The sequence below is a fragment of the Ziziphus jujuba genome, chromosome 10, assembly GCF_031755915.1.
Source record: "Ziziphus jujuba cultivar Dongzao chromosome 10, ASM3175591v1".
Classification (NCBI taxonomy): Eukaryota; Viridiplantae; Streptophyta; class Magnoliopsida; order Rosales; family Rhamnaceae; genus Ziziphus; species Ziziphus jujuba.
The window spans coordinates 18,951,257-18,968,015 of NC_083388.1; the positions used below are offsets into that span (position 1 = coordinate 18,951,257).

Here is a 16,759-nt window from a genome sequence, read left to right on the forward strand (position 1 = left end):
AGACGTTGCTGTTTACAGAGTTAAATACTGATCACAGTCCAATAAAGTAAAAGTTGCTGTGTGACTTGAGAAAAAGTAGAGTTTCAGAAGCAATTGTTCCCAACAAGGATTATTACTTAAAACATTAAGAGTAGCAAGAAACAAACAGAGCATTCACTTGACATGAACTTAGCAGCAAATACAATACAGTTTTTTTTTTTTTTTTTTTCTTCCATCTCCAATATCTTCAAATGAATATTCACAAAATAAGAACCAAGTTCCCTGCGAATTTTAAGTTCCCAGAAAAAGAAAAGGCATTCCCATTTCCATTTTTTACCCAAAGGAGATGGAATCCATGCATTTGCAGCCTCTTACTAATCCTGGGAGCTACTTCACCTTCATCCCATGGCATACTTCTGCGTCCAACTGCGAGCAGTGGCTTCATACTTGGCTCTGTCTGTCTTGTACATGTGAGCGATTTCAGGGACAAGTGGATCATCAGGATTGGGGTCCGTCAACAGAGAACATATAGATAGCAGCACCTGCATTGCAGAAAGTTTCTATCAAAGACTAGGAAAATTTGCACTATACTAATCACTGAAATTTATGTCTATCAAAATTATAGCCAGAATCTATCTTCTCAGATCAAGCATAGAAGTCTTCATACTTCAAAGATCAGTACATACAAAGTTCCACCCATCATTTTGGATCACCACCAGAGAATTCAAGGATCAGGCCATAGAAAACCTAGATTCTTACAAGTTTCAATATTATGCCACATCATACTTTCTAAACAGCATCATGCTTTTAGAACATACACCATCCTTCTAATCATCATAACTTAGTTATTTCATCGACATCAATACTACAGTAGGTAACGCATCTATCGAACATCAAGAGTGGACATAATACTGTCTTGATAGGTATTTGCACATAGTGAAAGAATGTCCAAACTGCAAGAACTGATCACAAAGGGGATAATGTAGAGGCAAACCTTAGATATGGTTAATGCAGGACTCCACTGTTCTTTGAGGATATCCAAACATATGCTTCCATTGCTGTTAATGTTTGGATGGAATACCTTTGTCCTAAATGCAACCTGAAAATCATTAACTTGGTCAACGTCTCGAACTCCAACGCATTAAAATGTAGATCAAAACTACTTTACCACAAAAATTTTAAAAAAATAAAATAAAACTAATAAAACCACTTTTGCAAAGTCAAGAGCCGAAGAATGTAGCATTCATGTCAACAAGATAACCTCAAAACAATCAAACGGTAGCATACAATTCTGAAAGAAAAATCCATGGACAGACAGGAAGTTGAGGGAAACAATATCCTAGCCGTTTCCAGTGAATCTAGTGGGAGACTACCACTATGAGGAATTATGTAAATGCATAACCTTTATCAATTAAAAACAAGAAAACGAAAGAACTATATAACGGTTTGGAATGTGAAGGTAAAAAATATCTTTCACCAAATAAAATAGAGGCTTCCACAATCATAGAAGAGCTTATTTATTTACCTTTTTTTTTTTTTTTTTTTTTTTGGGTCATTAGTCATTCGATTGATAAAGCACTATTCTCTATTCACGGCATGTGTTAGTCTCTTATCAAGGAATCCTGATCTTTTACTAGAGAATTCCTAATTTAGCTAAATGAGAGATGCTTACATCGCCAAAACTTAACCATTACATAAAGTTATAATGTATTCAAATCTAAGACCCTATATGTAACGTGGCAAACCATAGCACTTGCCACATAATCGTCCCTTATTTATTAAAATCAATAATCCTGACTAGAGAATTATTATTATTATTATTATTATTATTATACATATGTATTTGTGTGCGCGTTAGTCTTTTGTTTTTATTTATGTATATATATATTAGAAAAATGAAAATACTGTACGCAATATACTATAGGAAAAGAAAATTATTAAAATAACCTTAGGGGGTTTGAAAGGATAATCCGGAGGAAAATGAATAGAAACTAGAAACACGCCTCCAGCATATGGGCTATCTGCAGGCCCCATAATTGTTGCTTGCCAGTGAAACATGTCCTCAGCCACCGGGCCTTCAATGGATTAAGCCAAAAATTTAATTATACATCTCAATTAATTTACAAACAAAATGCATTTAACCAGATTAAACCATTAAACATGCATGAACTAAGCATTTTAATTAGTGAATCACAAGCAAAAACGCAGAGTATGCCACTGAGTCTGCTTTCTAAGCGGTAAGAAAGCAAATTATGTGGACGGCCCGACAACCCACATAAGTCCGAAGAATAATTCAAACGCTTAAACCCTCTTTGTTTCAGAACCAAAATGAGAGAAAACACCCACAACCATGACACACGTTGTCCGTAACGGAAGATCGGAAGTTTTAAGGCTAATTTTCAGCTGAAATTATTGTGTTAAAGTTAAAACAACAATTTCTTTAACAGGAATAGGAAATGGAAGAAAAATGCATAAAGTTGACTAACACATGTCTAAGAGAGCAAAACAAAGTGGTAAAGATTAAAGGAGCATACCCGCACTGCAAGAGGTAGGAGGGTCTTTCTGCAAATCCTTGAGCTCCTTCGAGATCCGTTTGGATGCCATAATTACCAAGACACAGACCTAAATAAAAATAATAAAAAAATTAAAGAAAAACCCACAAAAAAACTCAAGTCAACTGCAGATCGTGAACCCGGAGAAGGAAATGACAGATTTATGGCGAACCCATGTCCAAAAACCCGCTTTGCTACACGAAACAGAGACCGATCTCTCCAGATTCCAACTGAAACAAAGAGATCGTGTGGAGGTTGAGAAAGAAAAATACCTCAAGACTATGCAGACCGACCCTTTTGCTCTGAGGATTCAAAGGACGAAGAAAATCAAGATTTTTCAGACTTCGAGCAATGAATTATCAGAGAGAGAAACGAGGGCCTCAGCTACGATTGAGAAACAATATAATTGTAAGGCCAGAAGACTTTGCTTCTAGAATTTTCTGTCTTTATACTCCAACTTGGCGTAAGATCAACGTCCATACCCTATTCTTTAAAAAAAAAAAAAAAAAAATCTTTTTTTTTAACTACTATTATTATTATTTTTTTTATGAACCTGAGTACTGAGGGAAATCATGACACCATTTTCTTCCATTTCACTGTGGGTTTTTTAGCAATTTGATCCTCGGCCATTTTGTTGTTTTCTATATGTCGCCAAGATCTTTGCTTTTTTAGTATTGTGTCCGTGTGGGGTCTTAGATTCTTGCTCATAGCTGTATCCCCCACGCCCTTGATCATTTTGGTTTTTTGGGCCCTTCGGCATCGTGGCATTATATCTTATGCTCTTGCTTTGCTATCCCCAAAAAAATATATCTTTATCTTTCAATTATTGGATGAGGGTTCTATGTAACAATCATTTGTTGCTTTTTTTATTTCTTCTTTCCTTTATTTTTTTATTAAATGCACACCAAATTTTTCATTTTCATTGCACCCAACTCAGCCATTAAGCAGGCAATTTCTTGATCCAATAAGAATGATTGTTATTCTTTTTAACCCATTTTTTCACCTTTTTGTTAGAAAAATGTTTTCGTTCGTTTTCTACCAATTGGGTTATTCTGGGAACGCAATATTTGCTGGGACTAATAATCTATAATACCCCTTGGCCGTTGGAAGCAGAGCAATGTTATGGAAGATTAGGGTCCAAGTTTAATTTTTACTTTTCTTAGAGTATAAGTGAATACAGTTTCAATTTCCTTAGTCTAATTTATGGTTTGTGTAACACAAACTTTGAGTCGTCGCTATTAGTCTGCGACAGGCCTTTTTTTTATTTTTTTATTTTAATTTTTTTCCTGGACAGTCATAGTGAATGACCTAGGCATTAACTCCTAGTTACCTACGCAACCTAACGGAATGCGAGTTAAGGTTGTAGATTCAAAATATAAGCTGCCACCAAACAAAAGAAAAATTGCATACGATTATTGTACGGATAATGTGGATCGAAACACTAAGGCGTCAAACAGTAAGAACTTGAAGCTCAACAAAAGAAAGCTCACTGTTCAAGTAATTAAGAAATTTTTAGGACATGCATGCAAGAAAGTCAGTGTCCAACCAGTATATCTCAGAGTTAAAAAGTATTGATTAATAACTTGCAGTTTCCCAGAAGCTAATATCGATAAGGCTATCAGTAAATCTCTATTGGATTGAACCAACAAAAGAATAGATTGAAGGAAAATTTGATGGCCATCCCAGATAAAGTCTTAGGTTTCCAGAGCTTGAGAGTTTTTGTCTTCGTCATCTTTGGTGACAATAAGCTTGCCTTCTACAAACTCGCAAGCTGGAATGGGAATTCCAAGCTGCTTCTGCAACTTCTTCACAACAAAAACTTCCCGCCCCTCGCATACCGTTACAACTGTGCCTTTCCTGCCAAGTCGACCAGTCCGACCAGCACGATGCGCATAGTGGATCGAGTCTGTGGGTAAATCCAAATTAACCACAAGATCACATTCGGCCACATCCAAACCCCTTGCTGATAGCTCATTGGTCACCAGAACTCTCACTTCCCCATTCTTGAATTTTTTCATAGTTGTTGATCTAGCAAGCTTGCCAAGATCTCCATGTAGCTCTGCCGCTGACATTCCACGAGCCTCTAGCTTAAAAACTGCATCCTTTAGCTGCTTCGTGTTGTTCATGAAAGCTATAACATACTTGGCATCAAGAGCATGAACACATCTTCTCAATGCGTCGACCTTGTGTTGTAACTTTGTGACACAATGATAATGTTTCAATGAGGGAGGTAAGCTCTCCACTGCAGCATGACTCGGCAAAGTACCACTCATAGGCTTTGATAAATTAATGGGACCAGATGGTTGGACGGACTCAAGTGGGATGACCTTTTTGGCTTGGACAAGAAATGGATCCTGCCCCCAACTTCTGGCTGCTCTTATTACTGAAAATGGTACCGTCGCTGACACCAACATAGTTTGACGATTAGCCTTCCCAGAAAGCAAGCTTTTCTTCCTATTTGTATCTGCACCTGATCTCCTACCTACATGTTCCAATATCCGGTGCATGTCCTCCCGGAAGTTAAAGGAAAGGAGTTCATCAACTTCATCTAAGACCAAGTAACGGGCACCATGAGTATGAAGCTTCCCAGCAGCACTAATCTCAGAAATCCGACCAGGTGTGCCAACAACAATGGAAGGTCTATTTTTCCTAAGGGCTTCTTCCTGTCTTGATCGATTGGCACCCCCTACAAGCTGCTGAACTGCTTTTCTGTTTTCATGTCCTAATATTTTCTCAACCTCTCTAACTATTTGCATTGCTAACTCCCTAGAAGGAGCCACAATCACTGCTTCTATGTCTGTTTTCTCATCAGGTTCACCATCTCTGTCAAAAGGTTTCTTCTTCAGTGGGCCTACCTCAGAAAGTATGGGGAGGAGATAAGCCAATGTCTTCCCTGAACCTGTGTAAGACTGGATTACAACATCTTGGTTTTTGAGAATTGTAGGAATTGCTGCAGACTGAACATCAGTTGGAGTCCTGAAACCCTCACTCTCTAATCTATCTATTAAAGAATCTGGAAGACCAAGCTCAGAAAATGATTGAGCAGCAAAGGGTGCTGATTCTATGTCAAGCTGTTTTTTCCTCCCAGTTGACTTAATTGCACTATTTTTCACTGCCTTCACTTTGCTTTTTGAGACTTCAGTATGAGAATTCAACAACTTCACTTTATTTGGTTTCCCTTCATCTTTTCTTTCTTGAATGCTTCTAAACCCAAGGCTTGCAAGAGTGAGGGGGCCATGGTTGTCAGCCTGATGCAGAATAGATACACTGCTATGGAACCAGGCTTTCCTAGAAACGTGCAACAATCTGTGGAAGGGAAGTGACTCGCCAAAAATGAGCAACCGAGATGACATTGATGCTGGCATCATTTGTAGGTTCCAACCAGTAATTATACAACCAATATGCAATAGATCACCTAATAGATTGGGAAATCAGTCTCTCAAGCAAAATAACAGGGAAAAAGGCCTCTCAAAGCTGCAAATTCAAATGTGACAAGGATTAGAGTTACAATGATAAAGCATATCTTCTATCTATTTCCAAGCAAGATGAGACATGCCAAATCTGAACTTGTTATCTGGAAAAGAATGCAAGTTTACAGTTCCGCTAGGATACACATATAGAATAATTTAACAGCTTCCACAGAACTAAAATATTTTCATGACCAACATGAAAAATGCACAGGCTACACAAAGCCAATAGATCAAGGCTATAGTGCACAAGCTAAAAGCCTCTGAATCCTCATCCCCACCCCTTTTCAGGGAATTAGCATTATCTATGACTCATTTTCCTAAGTCATTCACTAATGCTATCCAAGTTTATGGTAATATGAAGCTATCACCTTTGAGTTTTGAGCAGCAATTTCCTACAGACGAGAAGTTAAAATAATTGCACACAGATAGAAGCCAATTTTGCATTGTTTGAGCGATTCCATAAAATTAATATATATCAGACCACTCAGAGATTATGGATATTATGATGATTTCTCTAGACAGCAATGAAATTAAATAACATAAATGATAAAGTGAGATTCTTAATCATAAATGTTTTCTTGTGACAAATTCTTCACAGAAACCCAATCCACCCAAGAAAGAAAATGAAATCATTTTGCCAGAAAAGAGTGGACATTAAAATTCAGATCCATGGTTCTGTCGCAATTTGGCATAGAATTTATGAAAGGGAAAAATAGAATAACACCATACATAAGTTGAAAGTTGCCAGATTTTATGTTCTTTGGTTAAAATGATAACATTTAGCAACAGCGAAACTTCTCATTCCTTTTCGCTCCTCTCCTCCCTCCAACCTAATATTAGGATTATTTCAAATAAAAAAACTGAGCATCAAAGAGCATTGAAGATCCTCAATAAAGAGGGATTTCTAGTTGCTCTGTAACAAGTGGAAGAGTTTTCAACCGAAGAAGAGCTAGGAGCTAGCGAATGAACAGGTAAGGTCTACTCCACATACCCAATTCTCGTCTAAGCCCAAGTAGAAGCTGTTATGGCCGAAACTCTTTAACCAATTCCTCAAGGACAGGGATAGCTAATCCGAAAGGAAAAAGGAGTGGAAAAGTGTTTTTTTTTTTAATCTGTTTTTTGGGTCGTTTAGAAAAGATAGGTTACAACCCCACCATTTTCTACCCTCCTGCCCCTCTGTTTTGGATGCTCTGAAAACAATGGAAAACCATGGTCTCATTTCCATTTTTGTTTCCATCTTGTTGCTGAATTAACTAAGAATTGAAATGCTTTCCCTCTTTTGATTTTCTTTTAAGTTTCTAAGCGACCAAACATACAATCCGAGAACAATATCCTTAAGGAAACAAAGTCATTATTGAATATTGAGACTGAAAATAATCAAAGAACAAGAAAAATGATAATCAGATAAATATTAAGGTTGAGTATTTCAGATTTAATAAACAAACTAAACAATTTCAAAATAAAAACATCAATACATAAATGTGTTATGCATTTACCTGAAAGGTTGAAACTTTATCATTCTCAAACTTTAAGTGAGTAGGAGAGCGAGGCACTCTATCCCCGACGAGAAAGATTTTTCTTTCCTTTTAATCGTTTTCCGTGTTTTTGCATACTGATCCCTATCATTTTTGTTTTTCCAATTAGATCCCCTAACTTTTTACCTTTCTTCTTATTATTAATTCATTTTTTCCTTCTTCTCTTCCATTTTCATTCTGATTCCAGCGCTTTAAACAGTTTCCTCACAAGATTCACATGTCAACTATATTTCAATTTTTGCATTTTATTTTCTTACATTGTAGTTAGCTAATTCAATCTTAAGCTCGCTTTATTGGCAAAAAAATTTGAAAAATATAATAATCTTGAGCTCACGTACAATATTATGGAAAGAAGTGTAAAGTAAATACAATTATTCTTTTTGGAACAATACTTTTTCGAAAGTGTGAGATATACCCAAAAAAAAAAAAAAAAAAAATCCATTTGAAATGTTTTTAATAAAAAAAATTCATAAGTTGCACTTTTTATATTTTTTTAATTTCATAAAATACGCTTTAAATTGAAAGTTCTTTACGGCTTACTCAAGTTCTACACCAGAAAAAACTGAAAGTTCAAACTAAACACAATAATTTAAAAAATATAGGACTATATATAATTAAGCTAAATACCTGTATGTTTTCATCCTTTTTCATTAAAAATATAAGAATATTATTAAAGCATTTTGAATTGTAAATATCATTTTTATCATTGTCATTTTTTTAAAATTTGATATTAATATAAACTCTTTAATAATAAATATTAATATCTATATTAATTTAATATTTGTTCTTCAATAAAAAAATATTAAAATGTCAAAACTATAAATTATAAATATCATTACATGGTAATGATATTCACTTTCTACCGTTAAAAAGCAAAGTAATAAAAGTAATACTATAGTTATTCAAATATTCAACAGATTTATTTGTTAAACGATGTAATAAATAATATAATAATATTTAACTAATTTATTTTTTTAATTAATTTATTTAAAAATTTATTATTTATATTAAATTATATAAATATATCAATTAATAATATCTTATTATGAATCATTTAGAAAATAAATTTAAAACTTCAATAAATAAATAAAAAATGTAAGAATAAAAAAATAAAGTAGTCTTAACCATCGATTAGCATATAGCCGCGTGTCATTAAATTATAAAAAGCTCAAGTAACGGTCAGATTATCTTGCATTTAATCACCTTAAAATTTTTGTAAAAATCATGAGCAGAGGTGTCTTAGGCATTAATATGTACACTATATTTAAGTGCAAAATGGACAGAGACACACACATAAAAATAGAAGGAGAAATACTAGGTTCATGAATAACAATATTACAACAGTAAGTTACAGTAATATTTATATATATATATATATATAAAATAAAAAAATAAAAAAACAGTAAGTTACAGTAACAATACTTGAAAATGTTACTCGTTAACCTGGACGCTTTCAAGTTATTTTGGAAAATATTATTAACTCGGAAGCTTTCAAGTTATGTTGGACAGTACTATTTAAAAGATATTGTCCCATTGCCAGTCATCTTATAACAAATATCTACTAACCTAATAATAGCCTCTACACAATCCATTCCTCAATCTTCCACCTATCATGGAATAAAATAAGAAACTCATCAATGTTAGATAATCCTCTTAACACATATGAAATGATAATTAATTACATTAAAAAGTCAAAATAAAATAACATGTATATGATCACATTTATATCGTGGTATGTAATAAGTACAAGTTCAATTCCAAAACTTTCAAAGAAAATTAATACACAAACCTACCATAACTATTATATAAAATTATGGCTTGATTTTAGCACTAGCAAAGAACAACTATTTAAAATTATTATTTTTTTCTACTTTTAATATCTCACCATATAATCCAAATAATCTCTTTTTTCATTGGAAAATCGTTGATAAAATTTGTCTAGGATTTATTTTATTATTGATAATAGCCCATTTGGAGTAATAAAATGAATCTAGACAAATAAAAAACAATTATAACAAAAATATACAAGGATCAATATCATCTATATATTCTTCCATTAAAATTTTTTCATCTGTATTCACATTTTTGTATGAGATAGTTTATAAAACTAAAGGTGAGAGAGAAATGTTTTTATGGGAAGAATAGTGACAAAATTGTTATTTTTTCTCGGTGATAATTTTGAAATTAAATATGAAAAAAAAAAAAATTATAGAAGGGAATCATCTAATGCTATGGTGCAAGAAAAGCCTAGTTCTTCTGTGATGATTATGTATGTGATTCAAGATGACAAAAAAGATAAACAAATAAAATAAAATGAAATGAAATGATGGGGTTTTGGGTGTTACTTTGATTATTAGTATTATTATTATTATTTGAAAAGGTTGTGGTTGTTATTGATGGAGTACCTCATACAGGGAAAAGCCTAACTCTGCAACGAGGCCTCCTGGCGAGATCAATTTGTTGCTTTTTAGGGTTACAGTTGATGGAAGTTGGCAAGCCATGGACGTTGAGGGATCCAAAGTTGAAACCCAAATCTCCTCTAAGAGCCAAATGGAATACCGCATTCTCATTTTCCAACTCCGTTTTCAATTCATTCAGATCCTCCAAATCCACCTCTTGTTCTTCAACCCGTGTTCGAAGGCTAAACGTGGTGCTGTTGTTCTTGTCCTGTGTGAACGCAGCGATCTCCGTCCTTCCCAACTTTATATCCTGCCAAGAAACTTTGACGGAGAATGAGCCGTATTTGAGCTTCGAAATCCCGTTCCTGTTCCTGAACACCATCAGTATGTCCGTGTCCGCGGTCAGATGGACCTTTCCTGAGGTACTAGTACTATTACTAGTGTTGCTGATTTTCTCGGAGATGTTGAGCTTCGAGAATTCGAAACGGCGGATCTGAACCCTGGGTAAACCAGCATACAAAAAGGAAATGAAGATGGCGCCGATAACCAAGAGGAGGAGGAAGAAGACGAAGATGCACATGAACGTGCGCATGCCGCAAGCGAAGCAATGTGGATTGTGTTCGGAGGAGTCGCTGCTTCTTTCGTAATCCGAGTGGTGTTTCGGAGGCAACTCCATGAACGCGACGTGGCGCGAACCTTTTGGTTCGAAATGGCCGCCTGAGCCTGGAGGTGGTGGCAATATTGGCCCTGCAGTTCTTCTTGTCGTTGTTGTTGTTGTTCGTGAATCAGCCATAGCCAGAGAATTTCTTCTCCCTCCCACCTCCAGGAAGAAGGAGAAGAAGAAGACCAACCTAGGTGAATCTTGAATCTCATAGGGACGTTTGGACCAAAGGTTTTTTTTGGCGGCATCTAAAGTGTGTAAAAATTAGGAGAACCACATGATCTATAAATGGAAAACTTTCAGTTACCATCAAATTTGGAGGGTGGTGGTTTGGGTTTGCCATGCTGGGATTTGGGATGGACAGCTGAGAATTTCAAAACACTCTGTGGTAAGATTCTAGAAATTTTTATTTTTTTTTATTATTATTAATATTATTTTGGAAAATTTTCTATAAAGCCAATTTTATGTCATTTTTGTAGAAAAATATTAGTTTTAAGTCCTAATGTTTTGAGACAACAACTTTGCTTTGTTGACCACAAAATCAAGTATTTATTTATTTGAAGTTTTCAAAGCTCCAAACATAGAGGATATGAAGGTAGGTAGAGAACGGACCCACAAAAGAGGCCGTTGATTGAAGATGATCAATTAACTCATGATGTTAAATACAGATTACATCAAATATTCCTGAAAAATAAAAAATAAAAGAAAAAACCCCACCTAATGAAAGGTAAAAATCTCATGGATCTACAACCCTAAGAAATAAAAAATAATAATAATAAAATCGCACAATTGGACGGATTCACACTCTACGAAGACAATCAAGCATGTAAATCTGAACAATGCTTGGCAAACCTTAGGAGCCATGCAAACATATAATATGTTCAATCTTGCTTTTCCCCTTATAAGATGAAAATGAACTTTCACCTGATTGATGGAAGCAGCAACAGGTTTTAACGGTTATGGAGTCTGCACATTTGAGTCCTTGGATTTATTCTCTTCTGAGGATGGCCGGTTCTCTGAGTCAGATTGCCGGACTTCTTCAATCATTCTAACAACTTCGTCCATGCTAGGTCGCATGTCTGGAACCTTGGCCACGCATGTCATAGCAATTTGCAACATCTGCACCATTTCTTCTTCAATATTTTGGTACCTCATCAGCTCAACATCAAAAACCTCTGCTGTCCACTCCTCCCTTACAACAGACTGGACCCATCTAGGCAGATCAACCATATCATCGCGCCCCGGTGACTGAAGTGGAGCTTTTCCTGTCAGCATCTCAAGGAGGAGGACACCAAAGCTATACACATCTGATTTATGAGTGTGCTTACGGGTTTCAATCACCTCTGGAGCACGATAGCCTGCACCCCTAGAAGGAGTGGCAGGGACATTCATTAAAGGGGTTAGACCAAAATCAGAGATGTACCCATCAAGGTCTTGGCCAAGGAGGACATTTGAGGACTTGATGTTTCCATGGGTGAATTTTGGACCACCCATAGTATGGATGTGTGCAATTCCCTTTGCAACTCCATGGGAAATCTTTACTCTTGACACCCAGTCCAAAGGGGTTCTTCCACCTCCCCTGCTTCCTGTCATCAAGTTCAGATTGAGGTCAGCAAGCTGGATAAAATACGACAATTAGTCAAATATAGGAGAAAGAATGATTTTTCCCAAAATCAAATAGATTTATTATCTTCTGGCAAGAATTAAGAAACTGCATAGAAGTTATGAAGTTGAGAGATAATATTTAATCAACAGAAATGAAAATATTCAATGTTGATATTGACTCTAAGCTCAACTTATGTACATTATGGTTATCCAATTTTACGTCATACATCACATACAAGAACAACGTCTTCAAACCACCAATAAATCATCAGGAATTGCATATGAACCATTAATTCATGGCATTGCATGCCTATGTAATTCCCAGCCAATGAAGACTCCTTCATGATATTGTATCTCAGATAAGTAAAGACCAATTCCTACAAAAAACAAAGATGGGTGAAGGCAAACCAGAGCCATTTGGTGCATGAGCAATATCAATTACACATGAAGAATCCCCCTAAATACAAAAAAATGGGTCAAAGATACCACTCATCATTAAATGTGTTACTTTCACCGTGTAGTTGTGCAATGAGCTCGATCACAAACTCATTGTATATACTCGGGGAAGAAAAACCGTTTCTAATATCCATAGTATGCTTTTTTGATGCATCTGTTCAAGCTATGTATGTTTGTGGAACAAGAGTCGACTTCACTAAGTCAACTTTTCAGCTTACAACAAAATTCTTCAGTGAAAGACGAAGGAAATTTCAAAATTTTGAAACAGAATTAAATACCAAGCAGCATGCCTCCCTTCTCCATAGAGAGAGAGAGAGAGAGAGAGAGAGAGAGAGAGAGACGGAGACAGAGAGGAAATAGAAAACTAATAGGATCAGAGTATGCATACCATGCAAGAGAGAAGATAAACTGCCACCTGTGATATAGTCATACACCAGAAGCTTCTCATCCTTTGAGTAATAATAAGCACGGAGTGGCACAACATTTGGGTGCTGTCCAACTCTTCCAACGATCTCCATTTGCTGCTCGAATTCCCTCTTCCCAATAACCACTTCCTTCAACCTTTTCACAACCACTGTTGTTGCCTCTTCTAGGACAGCCTTGTATGCCGTACCATAACTGCCTTTTCCCAGCACTTCAGCTGAAGCCCTCAACAAATCCTCAAGATCAAAGTTATAAGAACTACCTTCAAAGAAAACCAGCTTGTTCTTTTCGGGCTCTTGCACTCCACTCCCAAACTCCTCTCTAGGCTTCTCAGTCCTCCCACCACTGGAAGCCTTCCCTTTCAGTACGCTGGCACCTCCACCATCCTTCTTCTTTAGACAGCAGAGAACAATAAATAAAGCTAAAAGAAAAAGCAAAACAAACCCTCCTGCTGCTATTGCAATTATAGCACCCAAGGTCAGTTTCTTCTTGGAGCTTTCTTTTTTAGGACCTAATGGTGGTGGTGGTGAAAAGTAAGGAGGAGGTGGAGGAAGAATGAGAGAGCAAGCTTTCAGAGGTGCCCCACATAAAAGTGAGTTTCCAAGAAAGGATGAATTGGAGAACTTTGAAAGGGATGATGGGATTGATCCGTTAAGATTGTTAAAGCTCAAATTCAAATGCTTGAGCCCAGGTTGTTTGAGATCAGGTATGGGTCCAGAAAGTGTGTTGTTTTGGAGGCTTAATCCAGTCAGTTGAGTCAAATTCTGTATTGTTTGTGGAATTTTACCTGAGAAGGAATTGAATGATAGATCCAAAACATTGAGTTGGGGGGAAAAGGAGGCTGGAATTTCACCAGAAAAATTGTTATGTTGGAGATAAATGTAGTGGAGTGAAGGAAGAGAGGTAATGTCAGAAGGAAGATCACCACTGAGGAGATTGGATCGCAGGCTTAGAGTCCTGAGGGCATCTAGCTTACCAAGGGTGTTGTTGGGAATGGTTCCCACAAGTCCAACTCCAGGAAGCCGAAGGGCTTGAACACGGTTCCCATCTTTGGTGCAAGTGACGCCTAGCCAAGTTGTGCATACAGGGTTAGCAGGGATCCAACTAAGATTCCTACGATGAGGAACAGCAGCAGCAAAGTTGAGAAGGGCTTGTTTATCTGAGTTCAGGTCAGCTATAGCCAAAGGAAGAAGAACAACGAAAAAAAGAAAAGGAAGCACTGCAGTCGAACACAACTTCATTGGGAATTCTTCAGGTAAATATTATGAAAGTGACTAGAAAAAGGAATACGTAATATCTGCAACTTCACTGTTTTCCTGGTTCACCATAAAAACCAAAGAAAAAGATTTAGCAAGCTAGCAATGAAAAGTATACAAGAATCTTCTTTATGGAAAAAGAAATATAATAATGATATCAAACAACGTATAGATTCAAGTATGAGACTCTTATTTGCTCAAGTCCCCAGTAATATATGTTCACAAACAGTTTGACAACAGCCCATTCTTTAAACTGAATCTAATAGCAAATATGCCCAGAGGCCGCATAAAACTATAAATATGGGACAAAAATATTTGTATTTCAAAATTCAATGAGCCAAAACCTAGAACTACGCAGTAGTTGGAAGACACATGCTCATAAGAGAACAAGGACGTTTGTGTCCATTCACACAGGTGTTCATAACGGTTCTGGAAGCTTGAAGACATTTTTTAGGCATCCAAGTATGCATGTTAAGCTGCAAGCTAAAGGAAGCGACTTTCGTTGAACTAAATTATCTGGAAAAACCCAATAACAAAAGAGACGAAACCCCCTATCCAAACACCGGGTTCACCACAATTTCTGTGGAAACTTGTCAGGATTAACCACCATAGACTAATCTATTTCAGCGAGGGATGAAAAGGCCAAAAAAGTCATACAAGTTAGAGGGAATGATACTAAAATGGCTAAGAATTGCCGCTAATTCCTACCCACCGCAAGCAGTTTTGTGAAGTAATGAACATGGCTAACAGTGGTTTAACAACCAGAGACTTGGGTATTTATAAAAGGCGAATATATAAAGAATTTGACATCTTTGAAGAGAATACATGCTGGGGAGTGTCTTGAGTCTTGAACCAAAACATAGGCTAACACGAAACATTTTAGTCACAGTACGAAATTCAAGCATATTCTGACCACATTCTCCAAATTCAGCATGGTAGGCAGGAAAATTCCTGATACTTGTTCAAATCTTTCTGAAATTAGGCTCAAAATGAGAAAGAATTTTGGTTTATACCAAAACACTCCAAATAATGACACATTTGAGGAACACTCTTCAGAAAGACTCAGATCTACGAACCTGACTAACAGCAAAATGTATGCATGTCTCTGAAACTCAAACAAAGTAATCATCCAAAACTAATAAAAAGCCGAGCATAAGAAGTTCACCTAGAATCGAAATCAGAATAGGGTCTTTCATACAACAATGTAACTTGAAGAAGCTAAGCTCAGAAGCAGCCATTAGAGCTCCGTTGAGCTCGAAGCTGTCAACATTGGGTACGGAAAGCCGTAAATTCGCAACTCTGTTAACGGCATTTGCAGGTAAAAAGAGAAAAATCTACCAACTGGGTAGCTCAGATCCCGACATTAAACCTCCAATTAGCTTTTTCTAAAACAAACCCAAAAAAAAAAAAAAGATTTTAGAGGATTCGACCCGAAAAAGCTTAAGCATTTTTAGCGCAATTTAAACGTACGCAAAGTAATACACTAACCCAACAAAAAAATATACATTTTTTTTTGCATAAAACTTTCAGTTAGATTCCACGAAAAAAATAAAAATAAAAATAAAAGAAAGAAAAATGGATAATTTTTCACAAAAGGGGAAGAATTATTTAAAAAAAAAAAAAAAAAAAGAGATAGAAAAAGAGAAGAGGGAGCGGTGAGTGAGTTGGTGGAAGCGCACAGTGAGAGTCAGAGTGTAAGAGCTGAGAGAGAGAGAGAGAGAGAGAGAGAGAGAGAGAGTGAAATAGTAAGAAGAATCGGTGAGCTAATTTGTTGCTCAGCGGCTGAAGTGGAGGTGACTGAAGGAGCAGTTTTGAGGAGGTGAATAGTGGAGCGTAGACTGTAGAGTAGTATGACTGTTTTTTATTGTGGGATAAAATAAATAAATAGTAAAAAAAAAAAAAAAAGCAGGTTATTTGGGTTGCGGTTATGCTTGCTCTTTTTCCTCAACTAACCACAAATTCATTCATTTATTTCAGACCCACTCTGCTTATTTTGTTTTATTTTCATTTCCTATCTGCATTTTCTGCTGGCAGTGATAGAGAAAATAAATAATTAATAATAATAATAATAAACACTGTAACTGACCCACTATCACCATACTTTTTCTCTATCGGTCTATCCTCTTTTCAGGGTTTTATTGATTTTGTGATTCCTGTGGGGTTGCATGCCCATGGACATGCATATTATTGCATATATATATTAGTGTATATTTGCAAAAATATTATCATCGAGAGTAGTTGATTTATATAGATTTTTAGTTTTAAAAAAATAAATAAATGATAAAAACCAATTTATGTTGTGAAGTCGCAATGATAATGATAGAGATGGATAGCAATATTTCATATATTTATTATGGACATTAAATATGCATGCATTTTGTACATCTTTTTGATACAAAAGACCAACGAGGAAAGGAAATTAA

At 35.9% G+C, this 16,759-nt stretch overlaps 4 protein-coding genes across 6 annotated transcripts; all 4 read right to left on the bottom strand.

The window, feature by feature from the left end:
* Positions 1 to 81: 81 nt before the first annotated feature.
* On the bottom strand, positions 82 to 2,961 carry LOC107411587 (ubiquitin-conjugating enzyme E2-17 kDa). Its single transcript, XM_016019195.4, has 5 exons — positions 2,804 to 2,961; positions 2,514 to 2,601; positions 1,927 to 2,054; positions 974 to 1,078; positions 82 to 521 (listed from the first exon to the last, which is right to left on the bottom strand). Exons 2-5 carry the CDS (start codon positions 2,581 to 2,583, stop codon positions 378 to 380), a joined length of 447 nt encoding a protein of 148 aa, XP_015874681.1. The 5' UTR covers positions 2,584 to 2,601; positions 2,804 to 2,961; the 3' UTR covers positions 82 to 377.
* A 1,041-nt stretch (positions 2,962 to 4,002) lies between these two features.
* On the bottom strand, positions 4,003 to 7,657 carry LOC107411600 (DEAD-box ATP-dependent RNA helicase 47, mitochondrial). Its single transcript, XM_016019212.4, has 2 exons — positions 7,498 to 7,657; positions 4,003 to 6,005 (listed from the first exon to the last, which is right to left on the bottom strand). The coding sequence occupies exon 2, from the start codon at positions 5,897 to 5,899 to the stop codon at positions 4,226 to 4,228; it is 1,674 nt and encodes a 557-aa protein (XP_015874698.2). The 5' UTR covers positions 5,900 to 6,005; positions 7,498 to 7,657; the 3' UTR covers positions 4,003 to 4,225.
* A 1,173-nt stretch (positions 7,658 to 8,830) lies between these two features.
* On the bottom strand, positions 8,831 to 10,942 carry LOC107411583 (uncharacterized). Its single transcript, XM_016019192.4, has 2 exons — positions 9,942 to 10,942; positions 8,831 to 9,143 (listed from the first exon to the last, which is right to left on the bottom strand). The coding sequence occupies exon 1, from the start codon at positions 10,726 to 10,728 to the stop codon at positions 9,943 to 9,945; it is 786 nt and encodes a 261-aa protein (XP_015874678.4). The 5' UTR covers positions 10,729 to 10,942; the 3' UTR covers positions 8,831 to 9,143; position 9,942.
* Positions 10,943 to 11,194: 252 nt separating this feature from the next.
* LOC107411588 (probable inactive receptor kinase At5g58300) lies at positions 11,195 to 16,205 on the bottom strand. 3 transcript variants are annotated; one of them, XM_025071099.3, is made up of 4 exons: positions 16,016 to 16,205; positions 15,502 to 15,721; positions 13,046 to 14,396; positions 11,195 to 12,182 (listed from the first exon to the last, which is right to left on the bottom strand). In XM_025071099.3, the coding sequence occupies exons 3-4, from the start codon at positions 14,319 to 14,321 to the stop codon at positions 11,554 to 11,556; spliced, it is 1,905 nt and encodes a 634-aa protein (XP_024926867.3). In that variant the 5' UTR covers positions 14,322 to 14,396; positions 15,502 to 15,721; positions 16,016 to 16,205; the 3' UTR covers positions 11,195 to 11,553. The 3 variants fall into 3 exon arrangements, with proteins under 3 accessions (XP_024926867.3, XP_015874682.3, XP_015874683.3); XM_016019196.4 differs by having other exon boundaries at positions 15,502 to 16,205; XM_016019197.4 differs by lacking the exons at positions 15,502 to 15,721; positions 16,016 to 16,205 and adding an exon at positions 14,681 to 15,404.
* Between the last annotated feature and the right edge of the window lie 554 nt (positions 16,206 to 16,759).

What these genes read in the sequence shown, in the direction of transcription:
- LOC107411587 (XM_016019195.4), bottom strand. Translation starts at nt 2,583, where the DNA reads ATGGCATCCAAACGGATCTCGAAGGAGCTCAAGGATTTGCAGAAAGAC. An exon ending in TCCTACCTCTTGCAGTGCGG is followed by an intron (nt 2,055 to 2,513) that starts GTATGCTCCTTT and finishes AATCCATTGAAG; the next exon opens with GCCCGGTGGCTGAGGACATG. An exon ending in ATCCTTTCAAACCCCCTAAG is followed by an intron (nt 1,079 to 1,926) that starts GTTATTTTAATA and finishes AATGATTTTCAG; the next exon opens with GTTGCATTTAGGACAAAGGT.
- LOC107411588 (XM_025071099.3), bottom strand. Translation starts at nt 14,321, where the DNA reads ATGAAGTTGTGTTCGACTGCAGTGCTTCCTTTTCTTTTTTTCGTTGTT. An exon ending in TTTATCTTCTCTCTTGCATG is followed by an intron (nt 12,183 to 13,045) that starts GTATGCATACTC and finishes ACTTGATGACAG; the next exon opens with GAAGCAGGGGAGGTGGAAGA.
- LOC107411583 (XM_016019192.4), bottom strand. Translation starts at nt 10,728, where the DNA reads ATGGCTGATTCACGAACAACAACAACAACGACAAGAAGAACTGCAGGG.
- LOC107411600 (XM_016019212.4), bottom strand. Translation starts at nt 5,899, where the DNA reads ATGATGCCAGCATCAATGTCATCTCGGTTGCTCATTTTTGGCGAGTCA.